General features: G+C 37.8%; 1 protein-coding gene, 1 long non-coding RNA gene and 2 pseudogenes across 2 annotated transcripts; 2 read left to right on the forward strand and 2 right to left on the reverse strand.

The window, feature by feature from the left end:
* The first annotated feature begins 978 nt into the window (after positions 1–978).
* LOC150010040 (uncharacterized) lies at positions 979–2,551 on the forward strand. The gene is made up of 3 exons (XR_016511220.1): positions 979–1,009; positions 1,803–1,908; positions 2,525–2,551. It is a non-coding gene; the product is annotated as an uncharacterized LOC150010040 (long non-coding RNA).
* A 514-nt stretch (positions 2,552–3,065) lies between these two features.
* Positions 3,066–3,610, reverse strand: LOC150010041 (destrin pseudogene; annotated as a pseudogene).
* A 1,699-nt stretch (positions 3,611–5,309) lies between these two features.
* On the reverse strand, positions 5,310–7,308 carry LOC150010042 (gastric triacylglycerol lipase-like). The gene is made up of 4 exons (XM_090279405.1): positions 7,204–7,308; positions 6,925–7,042; positions 5,905–6,103; positions 5,310–5,595 (listed from the first exon to the last, which is right to left on the reverse strand). The coding sequence occupies exons 1-4, from the start codon at positions 7,306–7,308 to the stop codon at positions 5,310–5,312; spliced, it is 708 nt and encodes a 235-aa protein (XP_090135531.1).
* Positions 7,309–13,744: 6,436 nt separating this feature from the next.
* Positions 13,745–14,778, forward strand: LOC150010043 (ras GTPase-activating protein-binding protein 2 pseudogene; annotated as a pseudogene).
* Positions 14,779–19,710: the final 4,932 nt, after the last annotated feature.

Here is a 19,710-nt window from a genome sequence, read left to right on the forward strand (position 1 = left end):
TGTAACATTTAAAAAAAAGCAATTCCCAACAAGAGTGGCATCTCATTTTAATTTGTATTTGAATGTAGAAGAGTTAAACATTCTTATGTTTATTGGACTTTTGTATTTCTTTCTGTTCAAGGATCTATTAAATCTGTGAATATTTTCCTTTCCGATTGTCATTTATTTGTTTTAAAGATTTTATATAATAAGATTATTAAACTTTCATCCTTCATAGGTGTTCCAAAAATTTGTTCACCATCTATATTTTGTCTTGTGTATTTTAACATACAAGTTGTAATGATTATGCATTCTATGTTTTTCTGCTCAGTTCCACCTTTTATTTTTATGCTTAGAAATGTCTTCTTAGATTATATATGTTCTCCTATATTTTCTTCTTGTTCTTTTATTGGATATATGTAATATTAATCCATCACTAATTTAATGTATGGTAATTTCTTCATGATGTGGACATAAAGTAGAACTTATAATTTTAAATGTTTTCATCATAAGTGGCTACCATAATCAATTTTCTTACTAGTTTTTATAGCTGTTGTTTCCTAGTTTTCTAGGTAAACTTTTTTATCTACAATTCAATGTAATTTAATTCTTTATTTTTTAATAGTTCACACTTCTCATTGCTTTTTGTTGTTTCACTGACAATTTCCAAGACAATGTTGGGGGAGGGCATTAGAGAATTTGTAACATGTTCTGACACAAAACATTATTTACTGGACAGTTATCTAAAGTGTTTTGGTGAATCAATTATCTTTCATCTTCACAAATCTGAAACGTAGACATTATCATTCCCATTTCACAGATGGAGAAACTGAAGTTCAGGAAGATACATAAACACAAAGCCCAAGGGCTAGTTTAAGAAAAATTTTCTTGATTCCAAAACCTTTTTCTATTATGTGAACAGTGGCCATGAAGGCGCTGGAGGAAAGCTTGCTCTGGCGTCGCCGGAATGTCCCCTCCAACCCCCACTTTCAGACTTATCTCGTTGTGTGGGACAAGGCTGGGGACTCAGGTGGGTCGTCTAGTGGCGAAACACCGGAAGAGAAGCCGGCGCGGGCGCCCGCTTCTGATGTGGCGTGGGCCCCCGCGGAGAAAGTCGTAAGAAAATGCAGTTTCTTTAGGTCCCGGCACTGTCTGGCCGGCGCAGTGCGCGCCTCGCCACGTGATCGAAGGCTTCCGCCGCCGGGAAAAGGCTGGAGAGCGGGCGGGCGGAGGACGGCGACCGGGGCTGGGCTGGCTGCAGCGCGCCAGTACTGGGCGCACTTCGTGCCAGACTCGAGCGGCTTGGAAGTAATCCTGACCGGAGTTTGCCAAACTTGGGCCTACCGCTGTCGCTAATAAATAGAGTTTAGATTTTCACCTTGGCCTGTCTGTGCCTTTGCAGCTTTCTCCAGATTATGAGGATCCCAAAATGCCCATTGACCAAGACTTAATGAAGGTCTAGTTTACAGGATCCGGTTATTCTCATGAATCCTGACTCAAAGAGTGAAAGCATCCGTTGATTGATTCATTCTGACATTTCATTCATTAGTTTATTTTACATTCATTCATACCTTTCATTCAAATTAGCTATACGTACCAGACACAGTGCTGAACGGCGCTGTATTATTCACATGTCGCTTAAAAAAAAATTACAAAATCAGTGACCAAATTTTCTTTTTTAACTATTTCCTGCCAATGTTGGAAAACAAAACCTTCAACTTAAAACAATCTTTTCTAATATATTTGGGGTAACATGGGGGTGAATAGCATTAATTGCAAAAGGTTATTCTAATGCAGAGACATTTCCCTGTGGATTAATTAAGGGGGAAGAATGACCACCAGCAGCAGTCCTCATAATCCGCAGAGCACAGTCGACTTGGGTGCCCAGTACATTACCTGCACTCCTCATTATGCCAAAAAACACCAAAGGTGAGTTAATTGAGAGGTGGAATGAGTCTTACTAGCTGTATGATGTAAAAATATAAAGTATTCATATTTAACAGGATTAAACTTTGCTTCTTGTAATATAGTGAAGTTATTATGATCATTTTTGATGGTTTCAGCTGTAAAAGGTTAACCTAAGTAAGATGGAAAAACTGTAATACATGCCTAATAGTGCTGTTGTGAAGGTCAGATGAGATGTTAGATGGAACACAGTAAGGGCTCAATAAATATGAATTACTATGTTGGTTTTGAGGAAGAAGACAAAATAGCTGTGTTAGAAATCAATGTTAACCAATTTAAAACTGGTGTACTGGATAACTTTCTGTTCAACTTCACTGACTTTATTTTTATTTTTTGAAATGCACAAGAAAATGGGCCTTTAGTTAATGTCAGCAAAAGATTTATGGATTCTCAAAACACTTCTGTTCTTCACCTGAATTATGTTTTATTAACAGAAAACATAGGTTGAGTTGATCATATGACAATTTCTGGTTATTATTTAATATTATAATCTCTAAAAATTCTTGTAAGAGACCATAGTATGTTAGAGCTAATTATATAGTACATACTTATGTTATATATGTATATTGCTTTATTTCAGTTTTTATGATGAACTGTTAGCTCATGGTATTTTGAAGCCTCTGACCTCTCCTATTGAAGGAATGGTGATGAAAGAAGGCGACTGTAACTTTGTGGCACCTCAAGGAATTTCTTCAATTATTAAACATTACTTGAAAGAATTAGGTAGGAATAGGATTTTCTCTGCCTTCATTTAAAATTAGCATTTTAAAATAAAAGTTATACACATAATTAAATATTAATACTGTAAAGAAAATTATAAAATAAAGTAGATATTCTCCTACTCAACATTCAATAGCTAGTTTTCCCCCCCTAAAGTAATTGCTGATAACAGTTTCCAATGTATGCTTCTAGAAAAGTGTTTATGCATCTATTAATCTACATGCTGTCTATTTATATATGTTTATATTTATTCCTTTTTTAAACTTTAGATTTAAGATTTATTTAGGGCTGTTTGCACATGTTTGTAGAATATTTAGTTTAACAGATGACAAGATAGCTCCCCCTCAGTGAGACCCTGGCCTGAATATATTTGCTTTACTTACATAGCAAGAGGATAACATTTAACATGGAAGCTCTTGATTTGTGGCACTGAACAATGATCTACACAGGCATCCTTCAAAAGCTACAATTAAGGATCCACTTAGCTTTTCAGCAATACAAGCCTGGGTCTTCTGGCCCATTTGTTCAGCATTTGTGTTTTATGCCTTGAAACTTCTTTTTGATTGCATCCTTGGAGCTTGCATCAATCATTTTATTTTTCAGAGGTGCTAGCTCTGATGCCTGTAAAAACAAACAAACAAATAAAAACAGCAATTCCTCTTTTCTGGATTCCTTGATTTCAAAGCTTGGATCAAACGAGGCATAGCAACAATCTTTCTCAGGAAGCATTCCCACAGATGTTTGAAAGGATCAGTTATGGCTACCCCAACATCTCCAACCAAGAATGAAGTTCTCTTTGCCTTCCTCAGTGATGTACTTTTTGTCTGCACTGAGACAAAAAAACAATAGCCTTCTTTCTTTCCTTGATTTCTTCTGGTGTGGAACACTTTCTAACTTTCATATCATAAAGAATGTGACATACTTCATCAGCAACTTACACTTCTGAGGCTATCTTCAACTTGGTGGTAGTTTGGGGGAGGATAAGGAGGGAAGTCATTGGGCTCATGTCTAATGAGTATCCTCACAGCAGCAGGACCGAGCAACCTGTGTATATTTATTTTTTCAAAAAATATATGCTAATGGGATTTTTTACATAAACCATTCTGTAACATGTTTGGTCTATGTTGATAATAAATCTATCTATTCTCTCTCTCTCTCTCTCTCTCTCTCTCTCTCTCTCTCTCTCTCTCTCTCTCTCTCTCTCTCTAAACAGTGCATTTAGTTAGACATTGTTCACATCTCTTCAGGTTTTGTCTGATCAGTTGTGAACTGCTGCTCCCTAAAACCTATTTGTAGGAAGTTAGGGTTAGAAAAATGAATTTAGAATTTCTCTTTAAAATGGAGGAAGGCAGGGAATAAAATTGAGTAAATATATAACAGAAACACGTTTGCTTTTGTAAAATGTTTAAACCTTAATATTCTGATATCGTTATAGCTATTTGCATTTTTTTTTAAATTTTTATTAAATATTATGTGCTAGAGAAACAGTGGTAAATAAGAGGTGGTTCCTAACTTTGTTAACCTAGAGTGCAGTAGAGAGAAAAGACATTAAACTATTACATACAAACACAAGAAAAAAAATCAATGATATGGAACATAAGAAAGCAAAAAACAATGAATCAGAACAAGAAGAAGAAAAATAATCCAAAACAGGATAGTATAAGCAGCCTCTGTGACAACTTCAAGGTCCAAGATTCACATCATAGGGGTGCCAGAAAGAGAATAGAAAGAGCGAAAAGCTATTTGAAAAGATAATGAAAGAAAACTTCCCCAATTTGGTGGAGGAAATAAGCATGCAAGTCCGGGAAGCATAGAATCCCAAACAAGATGGCTGCAAAGAGGCCCACTCCAAGACACATCATAATTAAAATGTCAAAGGTTAAAGATAAAGAGAGAATCCTAAGAGTGGCAAGAGAAAAGAAGTTAGTTACCTACAGAGGAGTCCCATAAGACTATCAGTTGATTTCTCAAAAGAAATTTTGCAGGCTAGAGGGATTGGCAAGAAATATTCAAAGTCATAAAAAGTAGGAACTTACAGCCAAGATTGCTCTACCCAGCAAAGCTATCATTTGAAATTGAAAAGCAGATAAAGCACTTCCCCACCAAGAAAAAAACTAAAGGAGTTCATCATCACCAAACCATTATTATATGAAATGTTAAAGGGATTTATTTGAGAAAAACAAGATCAGAACTATAAACAGTAAAATGCCAATAAACATACCTATCACAACTGATTCAAGAAAACATGCTAAGCAAACAAGAACAGAGACAGAATCATGACTATGCAGAGCATTTTGAAGCTTGCCAGATGGGAGAAGGATATATGGGAATGGGTGAAGAGGTGAGGGATTGAAAGTGCAAATATGTAGTTACGGAATAGCCCTGGGGATGTAAAGTACAGTATAGGAAATGGAGTAGCCAAAGAACTTATACACATGACCCATGGACATGAACACAAGTTTGCAGATGCCTGAGGGAGTGGAGGGAACAGGGTAGGAGGACAAAAAGGTGAAAAATTGGAACACCTGTAATAGCATAGTCAATAAAATATAATTTATAGATAAATAAATAAAAGAATAAACACACGATTAAGCCACCCACTTGTTTTCAGCAGCCCTGCCTGACCTGGCCCATGTCAGCACCTCTTATCTCCTCACTTCAGTCAGACACACAGGATTCCTTCCAGTTCCCAGAATTCTCAGAGCATATTTGTGCTTCAGCATCATCAGCTGAACTTTCTTCAGTTCTCCACTTCCATTATTAATTTCCAGGAATAAGGCAAAGGTGGGATAGTGATAGAAGAACCTTTGATAATCTTTCCGCAGTGTTGAATTGCCTCCGCCTCCACCTTGATACTGATATTGTCTCAGATTGTCATTCTTCAACCCCCAATTGGGTTTTAAACATCCTCTTGAATCCACATGGATGTTTCTTTTGAATCAAATCAGGGCAGAAAATTTCTTGTTTCAGTCATTTTGCTGACTCCACTTGGAAAAATTTATTCAGAGAAACCCTTAAGACTGGTTAATGAGATCACAGGATGTTTGGAGAAAAGGTTACCCTTGCAATGAAGTGTATGAGATAATCCAAGAAAGGAAAAGAATAAAAAATGACTTCCCTCTCTTCTTACTTGGAGTGTAATTATTAAATGGGACTGAATTGGAAGGGTAAGCATACCCGTGTTTTAAAAACTCAATATTTATTTTTAAGTGTCCATTGATAATTGTTCCTTTTTCTTACCTGAAAGCCCAGAATTCGACTGAGTCTGGTGAATAATACACATGTCTCCTGGCATAGGTGTTTCCTCTGCTGTTCCCCAACCACACATCATAACCAGCATCAGCCAGAATGAAGCCCAGGCTGTTGTTGGGCAGGTTGGAAATCCAGTTTGTGGCTGATGTGAGCAAACCATGTTGCAAAAACACAACAGGTTTCTGGCCTAAAGAAAAAAAAAGTATTTATGAGTGTATAAACTGATTTGTTATTCCAAGACAAGTTATAAAGTTAGAAACAGGCTTCACATGACTAGAATTAAATGATTTGCTTCATTGAGTTGATTATTTTTGAATATCTTATTTTCATTATAGTGATGGTTTCTCAGATGACAAAACTTATTAAAATGTACACTTTAAGTATGTGTAGTTTACTTATGCCTCCCCAAACTATTAAAAAATATATATTCTAAAGAAATTCAAAGTGATGTTAATTTAAGTGATTAAGTTAATTTAAGTGAATTTAAATTCAAAGTGATGTTACTTTTATACGTTTTGTACTTCACAATATTTCTACAATGTGAAAAAGATGAATTTTTAATAGTATTAGAAAAAAGAAAGACTTTTATCTGTTTAGGAAATGAGCCTTGAATTGTCTCCTCATCCCCGCCTCTGTAACACGCGTCCAGGCTAACTCTCCCTGATCCTCTAGGACTTTTTCAAAGAGCAAGTTTTCCTTGACTTCCCCTAGTTAAGTGCCTATGTCAGGACTTTTAGCTTAATATCCTGTGCACAAATCTAACATTGCTCTGATCACATATTATTATAATCGTCTGTTTATAATTATCTCATTTGCTTGATGTCCTTCTTGAAGATTGAAGATACAACTTCATCAGTGTTATATTTCTAGAATGAGCAAGACTAATTAATGTTTAGGGAAAAGTAAATAGTAGAAAGAATAGAAGGAAAAGAACAAGGATGTCATGAAGAAAGGAAACCAGAGAGGGAAAGAGAAAGGAAAAAAGGAAGGAGGGAAAGAAGGTTATACCTCTATTGTCTGAATTATTCTTCCCATAAGGAATTCTGAAGATCTCAAGAATATAACCATCTTCAGTCACAACATCATGTTCTTCACTTGGGTATCCCCAGTAAGATATAATCTGACTCTGATGAGGAAATAAAGAAACCTCTTTAAGCTTCTTAAATGCATCTAGTGAGTAGATAATTATATTTAATAGAGGATATAAAAGCTTAAATCTACTAAAATTCTAAATCATGGTAATCTCTTGGTTTTATGGGTTTATTTTTTAATCCTCCAGTAACTTACAGCATTCATAGATGCCTCAGGGCTTGCAGGATTTGATCCTCCAAAGAAACCACGTGTAGTTCCAAGTGCAGATATCAAAGTCGTCACTGTTAGTAGTAACCACATCTTGGACCTGCTTGATGTAGAATAATAATTTGTGCCATGGTAAACCTATGACACTTTCATAACACTCCTATTTTCTGTTAATTTTATATTCATGTAGAGAAATGCTTAGGTTTTATTATATATATCTGTTGAGAAAACACCAGGGACATGTGGATAAATAGCACAGGCGTTTTAATGCTTAATATGTGTTCACTCTATTTTATTCCTTTTGCTTAAGAATATTTTCCATTTGGTTTTGAAGTGATGTTGAATGAAACTTAATTGATAAAATTGTATTCTATTCTAATTTTCTAGCAGAATATTATATATTTTTTATGTTTTCTGTTAAAACTTTGGCCAACTTATTTTGAGATTCTAAGGTTGGGGATGGGTGAGGCACTGTATGGGTATTTGACCCTTCTAGATTCAATCTCAATATAATATGTATACAAAACGATCATGATGTTTATAATATTGTTTATGATATTCTCAATAAACATTTATTGATTTGAAGTAATTATGTGGATTTAAAAGCTACCTCACCTTCTCAAAATGCTACTGTATCTGGAGTAATGTGTGAATATCATTTTAGGAAAGTTTTTGCTCTTTTGATATTTTTTATGTGATATGACCTGGTTGAAATTACTTAGGTAGGCCTTGACAAATATTAATTGACAATATATTGGATAGTAAAATAAATGTTTTTCACAAGTGTTTAGCAATTAAAAGAGAAATCAGTATAAAATCAGTATCATGATTTGAAAATGATTCTAGCAATTTCCCAATTCAACTCACTTATACTCTGAAGGTAAGAAATAGAAACCTACTTCCTAGATAATTTAATGATAATTTCAAGTAGGCTGACTTAGTGCTATTGATTAAATGATCAATCTTTCACATAATTGCTTTAACAAAATTGGCAGGCTTTGAAAAGGTATTTTAAAAAGTCGAAAAACATATGTCAACTCCAAAAAGAATCAGCAACTCTTATGACAAAAAGTTAAGTTCTTTAACATAGAATTAGCTTTTAAAAATTAGTAAGAAAAAAACAACAGCAGTTGAAGTTGGTGTAGTGCATGTAAAGCTTTTCATAGAAATAAAAGTGTCTTAAAAGCTTAAGACTTAAAAACATTTGCAAAAATTCTCAATTTAATTTTTATGAATATAATATAAATTAAAACTACTGTTACAACAATTTTCACCTATCAAATAAAGTCTGATAAATTACAGTAATGGCAAAGTTAAATAAAATAGACACTTAAATGTTGTTTATGAAAATATAAATATTTGAAAATCTTTAAGAAATGTAGCAATACTTATGAAAATTTATAAAAGACTTATGAAAATTTAAGATGCATATCCCTTCCAATCCATATTTAGAAATTTAACCTAAATATAATTACAGGTGTGTCTACATGTTTGTACTAGGATATACAATACAGCATTGTTCATAACAGGAAAGATTGGGGAACAACTTCAATGCCTATCAGTAGGGAACATAATTTTATAAATTATTTCACAACCATAACACAGAACGCCATGCATATTGTTTAAAAGAAAACAGTGAGGTAGATCTGTATGTGCTTATATAAAAAGTTATCCCAGAGGGACTGTAATTGCAAGGCATAGAAAACAATGTATTTAGTATATATTGTAGAGTATATTTACTTGTGACAATGAAAATGTATCATTTAAAAAGTAAAAATAAAGCACCAGAATTGTTAGGCTTTTTGTAGCTATAAAGCAATACAAGCCAAGAGGACAGTCACAAAATGTATTTGCTATGAAATGAATAAAATATTTTGCATAGAAGTTAGCTTAGCTGATTAGTCTATATACGAGGTCTGATCTCTCAAAAAAAAATCTAGTAGGTTCCAATTTAAACTGGGTTTTCCAACGTAAAATTTATCAGCCTTTCTTGTCAATGTGTGGTTCTTGGAGCAACATATTAGCATATTTTTTCTGGGACAATAACTAGGAATTTCACATACACTCACCTCTGTAAAACTGAACTAGTATTCCTTCAATTTTAACATTTTAAATAAAATTACAACTTATAAGCTTTCTTTTTTCCAAATGACCATCTTGACAGCATTCTACTGTTTTGATCTTCTGATGGAAATGATCATTTGTTCCTCAGCACAAGACAGACTATCTGATATTAGACCCAGAACATCTAAACTTCCTTCTATGTTATAATCACCACCTACAAGTTTGAGAATCTTCAGATATTAAGCTTGGGAAAAAGCTCCAAGGAAGAAGGGATATTTGAAGGAATGTCATGTGGAGTATAGTTTTATATCAATTCATTTTTAGTTTTCCAGAAACAAATAATTCAATATATATTTACTAAGAAGTTACTGCATGCTATGAGTGATATTTGGAGGTCACATATGGAAAGATTTAAATTCTATATAGTGAAGACTTGTAGGATTCAGATTATTGGTTTTAGGGCTTCTGGCCAAGATGGAGGCTTAGACCGACACGCTCTGTCTCTCTCCACAACTACGTAGTAATACAACTACCTCAAAAACAAAGATAACCAGAAATTCCAGAAAATAAAACTACATTGAAGCCCAACATATGAAGTTATAAACCAGTGGTGCTCATCTGGGCGGGTAGGAGGGGCAAAATCGGAATTGAGACAGAAAGGCTGGCTGGGCTGTTGGCAGTAGCAGCGTGGGTAGTGGCAGGACTGTGAGAAATTCCAGGGGAGCAATCCCAGCTGCAGTCGAGACCCGGCAGCTCGCAATTCCAATGCTGGAGAAGGCAGACCCCCCCATTGCCTTGGACGGTGAGGCCATGGGGAAGGAGCCTCCTGGTCTCTCATCGGAGAGTAATGGCAGGAACCCATCTTGGACCCCCGCCCCCACACAAAGCACCACAGAGTGGTGAAAAAAGTCGCAGGTTGCTGGGTAGTGTGAGGGCATGGGGCGCCGTCCCCTACAGCCTGACCAGGAAACAAAGGTAAGCAGAAAACTGACAGGATGAAACAGACCATGATTGAAATCCTGGCGACACAGCTCACCAGGCAGCAGATGAGGGACCTAACTGGTGAGCAAATAAGAAATCTTTCTGAGGCTCAGTTCAGAGCTATAGTCATAAGGCAGCTTACAGAATTAACAAAAGATTTGGAACGAGACAGGGAAGGACTGAAAGCTAGTCACACTGAAATGAACGAAAACACATATGAGACAAGTGGTGAGGAAATGAAAACCAGAGATCAAATCAACAAATCGGAACATAGGAAAGGAACAAACAGTCAACCAGTGCAGTAAATGGAAACAAAAAGGGAGGAACAGGAGGAGAGGCTCAGAAACCTCTGGGACAGCTATAAGTGAACAAACATTCGAATTGCCAGAGGGCGAAGAAGAAGAACTAGAAATAGAAAAATTATGTGAAAAAATAATGAAGCAGAACTTCCTGAACTTGGGGGAAAAAATAGACTTACAGGTCCAGGAAGCACAGAGAGTTCCAGAAAAACTGGACCCAGGGTGAACCACTCTAAGACACATTATAATCAAATTGTCAAAAATTAAAGATAAAGACAGAATCTTAAAAGCAGCAAGAGGGAAGAAAAGAATTACGTACAAAGGAGTCCTAATTAGACTATGAGCTGATTTCTCAAAGGAGACCCTGCAGGCAAGAAGGGACTGGCAAGAAATATTCAAAGTAATAAAAATAAAAAACCAACAGCCATAAACACTCTATCCAGCGAAACTGTCATTCAGAACAGAAGGGCAGAGAAAGTGCTTCCAGGACAAATTAAAACTGAAGGAGTTCATTAGATCTAAACCACTATTATATGAGATGTTAAAGGGACTGGCTTAGAAGAAGGAGGATCAAAATTATGAACATTAAAATGAAAACTGCATCACAACAACCAATATCAGAAGCTAGGGAATCGAAACTAAGGCAAACTAAGTAGGCAATGAGAATGGAAAAAGAACTATAGGTATGGGGAACATATTGCGGGGGGGAGGTCAGCAGGAAGGGGGAGAGGGAGGGAGATGGTGCAGGAATTAAGAAGCATAGTAGGAGGGAATGGAGTAGACAGGAAGAGGTTGAGAAGAACTATATGCACAACCAATGGACATGGACTAAAAGGGGGGGACAACTGGAGGGAGGGGTATCACTGGGTGGAAGGGAGCAAAGGGAAAAGAAACTGGGACAACTGTAACAGTATAATCAATAAAACATATTTTAAAAAATTATTGGGTTCAAGTGAAATTACTTGAAAGATGATGAGCTCCGTTACTGGTGATATTTCAATAGATGCATAGAACCATTCGTCATGATTCATGTAGAGCACTTAGCATAGTTCCTTACTATAGCAAAACCAGACTAGAACCCTCAAGACCTAAATATGACCCTCTGGTCTAAGAGTTTAGTCTCTTATTTAGCAGAGGATTAAACTCAATAGCATCTCTTAAATGAATTTTTAAATTAAACCACGTCTTTAAAATAATATTTTAGGAAGGGACAAACTAGTATGTAAAGACCCACCAGCACTGTTTTAACATTCAAACCTGAAGACTTTGATCAACTATCTTAAGTATCCATAGTTTTATACCATTTATTGCCTCCACTAACTAATTTGTTAACATAAAGTGAGGATATTTGAGCAATAGTTTGAGTTAATGAACATTCCAAGAACCCAGTCATATACATGTGCTTGTCAAATATGTTCAGGGGCATAATAAATATTCTCAAAATTCCAGATAATAACAGTAACTAACATTTACAGATTGCTCACTATGTGCTGGAGAGTGTTCAACATGTTATATGTGCAAGTGAGTTACTTTCTTTAAGATGGTTTCCTCTTCTATAAAATAGGGCCACTAATAGTGCATGTCCTGAAGTTATTATGAGAATTCAGTAACATAAAAAATGTAAAGTTCTTAAAAGCATGTTAGGCATCTCATTAACCATGGATGAATGCAATTATAATTAGTATCACCTCATTTAACTATTATTCTGGCCCTATAAGGTAAGTAGAATTATACTCATTGTTTTACAGATGAGCAAGCCAAGGCTAAAGAAGACTTCCCCAATAAGTGTGTAGAAAAAAACTGAGTTCACATTTGACACTAGGAAGTCTTTCTCTAAAGACTTTCTTCTTCTCCACTGTAATGTTTTTTAGGATAATGCTAGGCCAGCATCTATAAGAAACTACTTGGGATATCACTGATGGAGAGTACTTAATTATATCCAAACATATTTAGAGTTTATGATTTGAAGGTATATATTAGTAGTCTATGAAGTTTAACAATAGTATTCTTAATGTTTACCTCAATAACTATTGATTTGTGTGAAATTAAATTATTCAATATAACATTAATACAGCCAGTTCATATGACATTAGAGGACTGATCTATTGCTTCTCAAAAGGGAGAATAAAAGACACAACACTTTCATATTAGACATTCATAGCAAAAATACCTAATTAATAAAAAAATTGTCATCTAGTATTTAAGAATTTTATGTAGATATAAAAATTTTAAAAAAATCCAATTTCAGAAGGTTAAACCTTAATTTATATAGCTCAATATGCAACAAATATCTAGGTTTTTAAAAATGCAGTTGGTTTAAGGAAAAATGAATCTAATAATCCAAATATCAGTTTTGCTCAGCAGAAATTATACTCACAGTCTCCTAAGAAACACGATGATGTTTCTCTGTATGTTTAGTAGTGTGGTTAAGCTTATATTTACTTCTCTTATAAATAAGATTTGACAATGGCCAGAATTACTCATCTGCTGATTAAATTGATAAAATGTCTTTAAAATCACCACAACAGCAAGATGTAAAAGGACACACCTAAAAATCAAACACTGTGTTCAGTTGACATAGTATTGAATTCTAACTTTTAACTTTTAACAGTCACAAATATTGGCCAAAGGAACTACGATGATTAAGAATGATTTAGAAAACATTGAAAATGTTCTTAATAGCTTAAACACATAAAACTGTTGAACCAAAGATATAATGTAAAGTATTAAGTATTATGGCTCAGATGAAGAGGCCTAAGATGAAAAAAAAGAGTCATCTTGTACAATCATGCAAATACATATAATCAGCAAGGATTCTTTATTATGGTCTTTGACCAGGGTCTCCAAACCTGCAGATAACGGTCTAGCTAATATACAAAACCCAACCTTGACCTTTAAATATATATAGAGAAGCCTGTGCTCCTGGTTTCTCACCACAGCATCTAGTGCCCTGAAATAGCTGGTTGTGAGGGAGCAAGGAGCTCATGGCATTTGGGCTTCTGAGATTCAACATGGTGTCTGAGGGAGAAGACAGTGAGTACGAGAATTTGGGGTAGTGGTTGAATTTTATGTGACTCTCCTGCTGACCTCCATGTGAGTACCTGCCATGCTGTTGGCTGGAACATTTGACATTGTGCAGAAAGAAATGTTTATGGACAAGCCTGATGGACAATTTGTAATACAGGATGTTTGTGAGGCAATATTACACTTTGTTGAATGAAGTTCTAGAATATTTACAGTGGTTTTAAGGCAGGAATTCTCTGAATGTTCATGGTGGGTTAGATGCTAGCAAAAAAACCCCAGGAGGCTGTTTATGGCAAATGATATACACCATAAAGTATTGTCTCTAAACTTCAGTGACTGTCATACAAAACTCATCATGTGGATGGTCATGTAACATTGAGTGATGAAGTAGTTGTCCAGGTCATTAGTTTTCTCTCTAATGGTATACAGAGAGGAAGTTTATGCAAACCTTTGTTCTGGCTCCTGAGAGATCGATTCCAAATAAGTTTTATATTCACAATGATATGTTTTGTTACAGGATGAAGTACTTGGTGATACTAAACAAGAACTTGAGGGGGAATCAGAAGAAGAATAAGGAGAAGGAGAAAAAGGAGGAGGAGAGTGAGGGGGAGGGGAAGGGGAAGGGGAAGAAGAAAAGAAGAAGAAGAAGAAGAAGAAGAAGAAGAAGAAGAAGAAGAAGAAGAAGAAGAAGGAGAAGGAGAGGAAGAAGAAGGAGAAGGAGAGGAAGGAGAGGAAGGAGAGGAAGGAGAGGAAGAAGGAGAAGAAGGAGAAGAAGAAGAAGAAGAAGAAGAAGAAGAAGAAGGAGGAGGAGGAGGAGGAGGAGGAGAGGAAGGAGAGGAAGGAGAGGAAGGAGAGGAAGAAGGAGAAGAAGGAGAAGAAGAAGAAGAAGAAGAAGAAGAAGAAGAAGAAGAAGAAGAAGAAGAAGAAGAAGAAGAAGAAGAAGAAGAAGAAGAAAGAACTATGTCCAGAACCTGTACAAGAAAATGCTAACGGTGGACTCTATGAAGCTCACCCTGTGACTAATGGCATAGAGGAGCCTTTGGAATCACGCTCTCATGAACCTAAACCTGAGTCAGAATCTGAAACAAAAACTGAAGAGCTGAAACTTCCAGTGAGAGAGAAGAACTTAAAGAAATTAGAGAAGGGGGAAGATGGCGGCAGAGTAGGGGCAGTGTTCTCAGTTCGCTCCTGTTAAGGAGAGACTCCAGGAACAAATGCGGACAGGAGTGATTGAGTGAGTGTGGATCTCTGATAGCGTTAACAGGGAGGAGAGCGTGGGAGCAGCGTGGAGGAAGGTAGAGGGGTTTACCATGCACTGTAGGCTGAGTCATTCCGGGACCCGGTGCGTCTGCAGTACCAAGCCGGAGAGCTCACTAGCGGAGAGCTGCTTGGAGGCTCCCCCTGCTAGGGGCACACCGATAAGTGAATTCTTGTAGGGAGTTAGGGAGAGGATTTGGCTGAAAAAGCCAGAGGAGGGAGAGAACAGTGAACAACCAGGACTGGGAGAAACTGTGTGATCTGAGTCTAGAGAGAAACCTCCTCAGCTGCAACCTCCGACCTAAAGCGTGGCATTCCGGGCGTGCGCAGCACTTGCGCTAGGGCCCTACAGAACAAAGGGACAGTTTTGGGGCAAGGAGACCGGCTGCACAGAAAAGCTGCTGCAGAACTCTGGACCGGGGAGAGCTCCTGAGCAAGAGAGCAGTGCATGCCCCCGGTGCTTTGAGGGATCGCGCTAGAATCCCACAGAACAAAAGGCGGGTTTGGGGCTAGGAGAGAAATAGGGTGCGCAGGACGTGTAAGTAGGGAAGAGAGCGGAGGCGGTGGTTCTGGAGTGGAGACAATTTTAGGGTGGGGAGAAGGGCCCACCGGGAAAGGCTGCTGCGGAGCTCCAGGCTTGGGGAGAGCTCCTGGGTAGGAGAGCGCTGCGCTGACCGACCACACTAGAATCCTGCAGAACAAAGGGACTGTGCTGGGGCAGGAAGAGAGATAGAGCGTGCAGGCCTATAGACAGGGAAGCCAGGGAAAGCTGTAGCTTGGAGTAGAGACAGTTTTGGGGCAAGGGAAAGAGCCCACGCGGGAAAGCCGCTGCAGAGCTCCAGACCAGGGGAGAGGTCCTGGGCAGGAAAGGGCCACTGGGCCCAGCGCTTTGACCGACTGTGCCAGAGTCCTGCAGAACAAAGGGACGATCTCGAGACAGGGAGAGAGGTGGGGTGCGCAGGCATATAGACAGGGAAGAGAGCAGAAGCTGTAGCCTGGGAATAGAGACACGACTGGAGGCAGGGCGGGGATTGCTGGCAGGCACAGGCTGGACCAACAGAGGGAAGGAGTAGCTGGACAAGCCTGAGGAGGGCTGAGGGTGCCTCAGGAGAGGACAACTAAACGCAGCTCACAGCAGAGCGGTGGTAGGCCCACGAATGAAAGACTAGCAATCTCAGAATCAAGCAGGACCTTCCCACAGCCAGCCAACCAACCAGAAAAGATTTGAAACCCATGGAATTTTGAATAGGGGCGGACTCAGGAAGGAAGGAAGGAAAAACAAAAAACAAACCAAAAACACACAGAGACTGTGCCTAAAAGTAGAATTGAGTTAAAATCCTCTCATTCTTTTATTTCTCACTCCCTCTCTAACGGCCCCTCCCATCCTTTCTTATTCTCTTTCCTTTTCTCCCCTCCTCTTCCCTCCCTTCTCTCCAATTAACATGTCTCCCCTTCATCCTATTCTTTGTTAATTTTTTAATTTTAAGTTCTCTCCCTTTCCTTCCTATTCCCTCCTCCTAATCCCCTTCCCTCCCCCTTATCCTCGACCTCCCTCCGATTACTTTCTCTCTCTCTCCTTTCTCTGCGCTAAGCACTTTCAATTTTATTAAATTTCTTTCTTTATTTTGTCCCCCTTCAATCTACATTTGCTTTTCTTTCCTCCCTTGCCCTTATTTTCCTTCTCTCCCTATAAATATTCCCCCTCTCTTTCTTTCTCTCTCCCTATTCCATTTTATATTCCAATCTTTTAATATTCAAATTATAATTCTAATCTATTCCACTCTCCCTTCACCCTCCCATTCTTACCCCTTCTCTCTTTCCACCCTATCCCCTCACTTCTTTCTCTCCCTCTTGTATTTCTCTCCTTCATCCTATCTTTTGTCAACCCTTCAATTTCAGTCTTTCCCTCCCTAATATCTCCTCTTCCTCCTGATTTCCTTCCCTCCTCTGTGTTCTTTCCCTCCCCCACCCTCTTGCTTTCCCATCTCTTATTCCTCTCTCTATATATTCTCTCTTTCTATCTTGCAAATTTATATCATGTTTTAATCTCCTAATCTTTTTTATAATATATAATTTTTTAAAAATTTTAATCCAGTCCCCCCTCTTCTTCCTCCCCTTCTTCTTGCGTTCTCTCTCCTACCCTTCTCTTCTCTACTTTCTCTCTCTCTTTCCTCTCTCCCTTCCTGTCTTGCTATTTTCTACTCTGTATTTTTATTCTTGAAAAATTCTTTCTCAATCAGTTTCCTACCTTCTAACCTCCTCAGCCCTCTGCTTCAATTTCTGGCTGTCTGTCTGCCTGGAGGTCTGTTGTGTCTATCCTCCCTCCCACGCTAATCATATAGCATATACCGATTATATAATCCTAATACTATACACTTATACTTTCTCACTCCACACTGTAACCCTCTCCTCCTTTTCAAACATACAGAGTAAATGTTAATTGCTGTCTTACATAACCTTGATCCCAATTGCTAATATTATTACTCTATCAACTTCCCACACGAAAATTACTCTTCTTTCATTTAAAGACTCCTATCTGTTTCTCCTACGAAATAAGAGTTCCAATATCTCCACAAGTATATTAATACAGGCTTATTTGCAGCCTATAGTGAGATTGTAGTTGGGGGAGATATTGGAGGGTGTGGGTTTCTTGCCTGTGTTGTGTCATTATGTTTTAGCAGCACCTCCACAAAAGATCTCAAGACAAGGTGGGCAGAGTGACCCTCAATCAACTAACCAGAGAAAAAGACCCACCAAAGAGTAGCTGAAATACAACCAGACAGATTAAAGAAATAACATCAAGGACAACACAGATGGAGATCCAAGATGGCGGAGCAGTAAGTGGAAGTTACACTAACCTCCTCCCAGGACCAGCCAGTGCTGACTCAGCCCCAGTACAGCAGACAGACCATTCTCCTCCAAGTGGCATCAGACTAAGAGGAAATAAAAGCCCTGCTTACAGGAATTAAGTTGCCACACCCACGGTCCTTAAGCCTGATGACTAATCACAGATTGAGTAGATTAACAACTAAAGAAGACAGACAAAGGCAGCAGATCCCTGGAAGTCTCCAACAGGCTGCCTACGGCCAGTCTGGTACATGATCTGACGCTACCAGAGGCAGATCCAGGACAAGAAGATCATTCTAAATAGCACCAACAAACAATAGGAATCACAAAAATGGGAAGACAGAGAAACAACCCCCCATCAAAAGGAAAGGTAAAATCCCCAGAGAGAGAGCTAAAAGAAATAGAGGGGAGAAAAATATCAGATACGGAATTCAAAACATGGATTATGGAGAAGCTGTATGTGCTCAGCGGAAACTACAAAGAACTCCAGGGAAACTATAAGAAACTCCAGAAAAACTACAAGGAACTTACAGAGAATTACACGAGCATGAAAAAGGACATAGAAGCTATCAATAAGAGCCAGGAGAAAATGAGGAATACGATCTCTGAATTGAAGAACACAGTAGAAGGAATTAAAAGCAGGCTAGAGGAAGGAGAAGATCAGATCAGCGAGCTGGGGGACAACATACACAAAAACTCCCAGACAGTGAAAAAAAATGAAAAAAGACTCAACAAGACTGAAGAGGTTCTAAGACAGCTGCAGGACAACATGAAACATAATAATATCCGTATCACAGGAATTCCAGAAGGAGAAGAAGAAGAGCAAGGGATAGAAAACCTCTTTGAAAAACTAATGACAGAAAACTTCCCTCACATGAGGAAAGAAAAAGTCATGCAAGTCCAGGGAGCAGAGAGGGTCCCAATGAAGAAGAACCCCAACAGGCCCACCTCAAGACACATCATAATTAAAATGCCAACATTCAAAGACAAAGAGAGAACCCTAAAAGCAGCAAGAGAGAAACAACTAATAACATATAAGGGAGCTCCAATAAGGCTATCTTCAGATTTCTCAGCAGAAACACTACAAGCCAGAAGGGAATGGCAAAAAATATTCCAAGCAATGAAAAACAAAGGCCTACAACCTAGAATACTCTACCCAGCAAAGCTCTCATTCAAAATGGAGGATGAAATAAGGAGCTTCCAAGACAAAAGAAGGCTAAAAGAATACATCTCCACCAAAGCAGCAATGCAAGAGATGCTAAAGGGTCTGCTTTAAGAAGATAAAGAAACAAAGAGAGACAGAGAAGAACATGAGTACAAAGGGGAAAAATGACAATGAATAAGTTCTTACCGGTAATAACCTTAAATGTAAATAGGTTAAACGCTCCAATTAAAAGACATAGGGTAGTTGAATGGATTAGAAAGAATGACCCACATATATGCTGTCTGCAAGAGACCTACCTTAGAAAAAAGATCTACACAGACTGAAAGTAAAGGGATGGAAAAAGGTATTTCAAGCAAATGGACATGAAGAAAAAGCTGGGGTAGCAATACTTATATCAGACAAAACAGATTTCACAGCAAAGGCCATAAAAAGAGACAAAGAAGGGCATTTCATAATACTTAAGGGAAAAATCCATCAGGAAGATATAACCCTTATAAATATATATGCACCCAACTTAGGAGCACCCAAATATATAAGGAAAATTTTAAATGACTCCAAGAAAGATATAGACAGCAACACACTCATAGTAGGGGACTTTAACACCCCATTGTCAACAATGGACAGATCTTCGAAGCAAAGAAACACCAAAGATATTGAGGCAATGAACAACACTCTAGATCAAATGGACTTAGTCGATATATATGGAAGTTTTCACCCCAAAGAAGCAAAATATACATACTTCTCAAGTGCACATGGAACATTTTCAAAGATAGACTACATGGTAGGACACAAAACAAGCCTTAACAAATTCAGGAAAATTGAAATTATATCAAGCATCTTCTCAGATCACAATGGCTT

The sequence above is a fragment of the Furipterus horrens genome, unplaced genomic scaffold, assembly GCF_987537825.1.
Source record: "Furipterus horrens unplaced genomic scaffold, mFurHor1.1.pri manual_scaffold_5, whole genome shotgun sequence".
NCBI lineage: Eukaryota > Metazoa > Chordata > Mammalia > Chiroptera > Furipteridae > Furipterus > Furipterus horrens.

Excerpts from the sequence above, each read along its gene's own strand:
- LOC150010042 (XM_090279405.1), bottom strand. The coding sequence starts at position 7,308 with ATGTGGTTACTACTAACAGTGACGACTTTGATATCTGCACTTGGAACT. Across the intron at positions 6,104-6,924 it reads GAATAATTCAGACAATAGAG|GCCAGAAACCTGTTGTGTTT; the intron begins GTATAACCTTCT and ends TTTTTTCTTTAG. Across the intron at positions 5,596-5,904 it reads GTCGAATTCTGGGCTTTCAG|AAACATCCATGTGGATTCAA; the intron begins GTAAGAAAAAGG and ends TTGATTCAAAAG.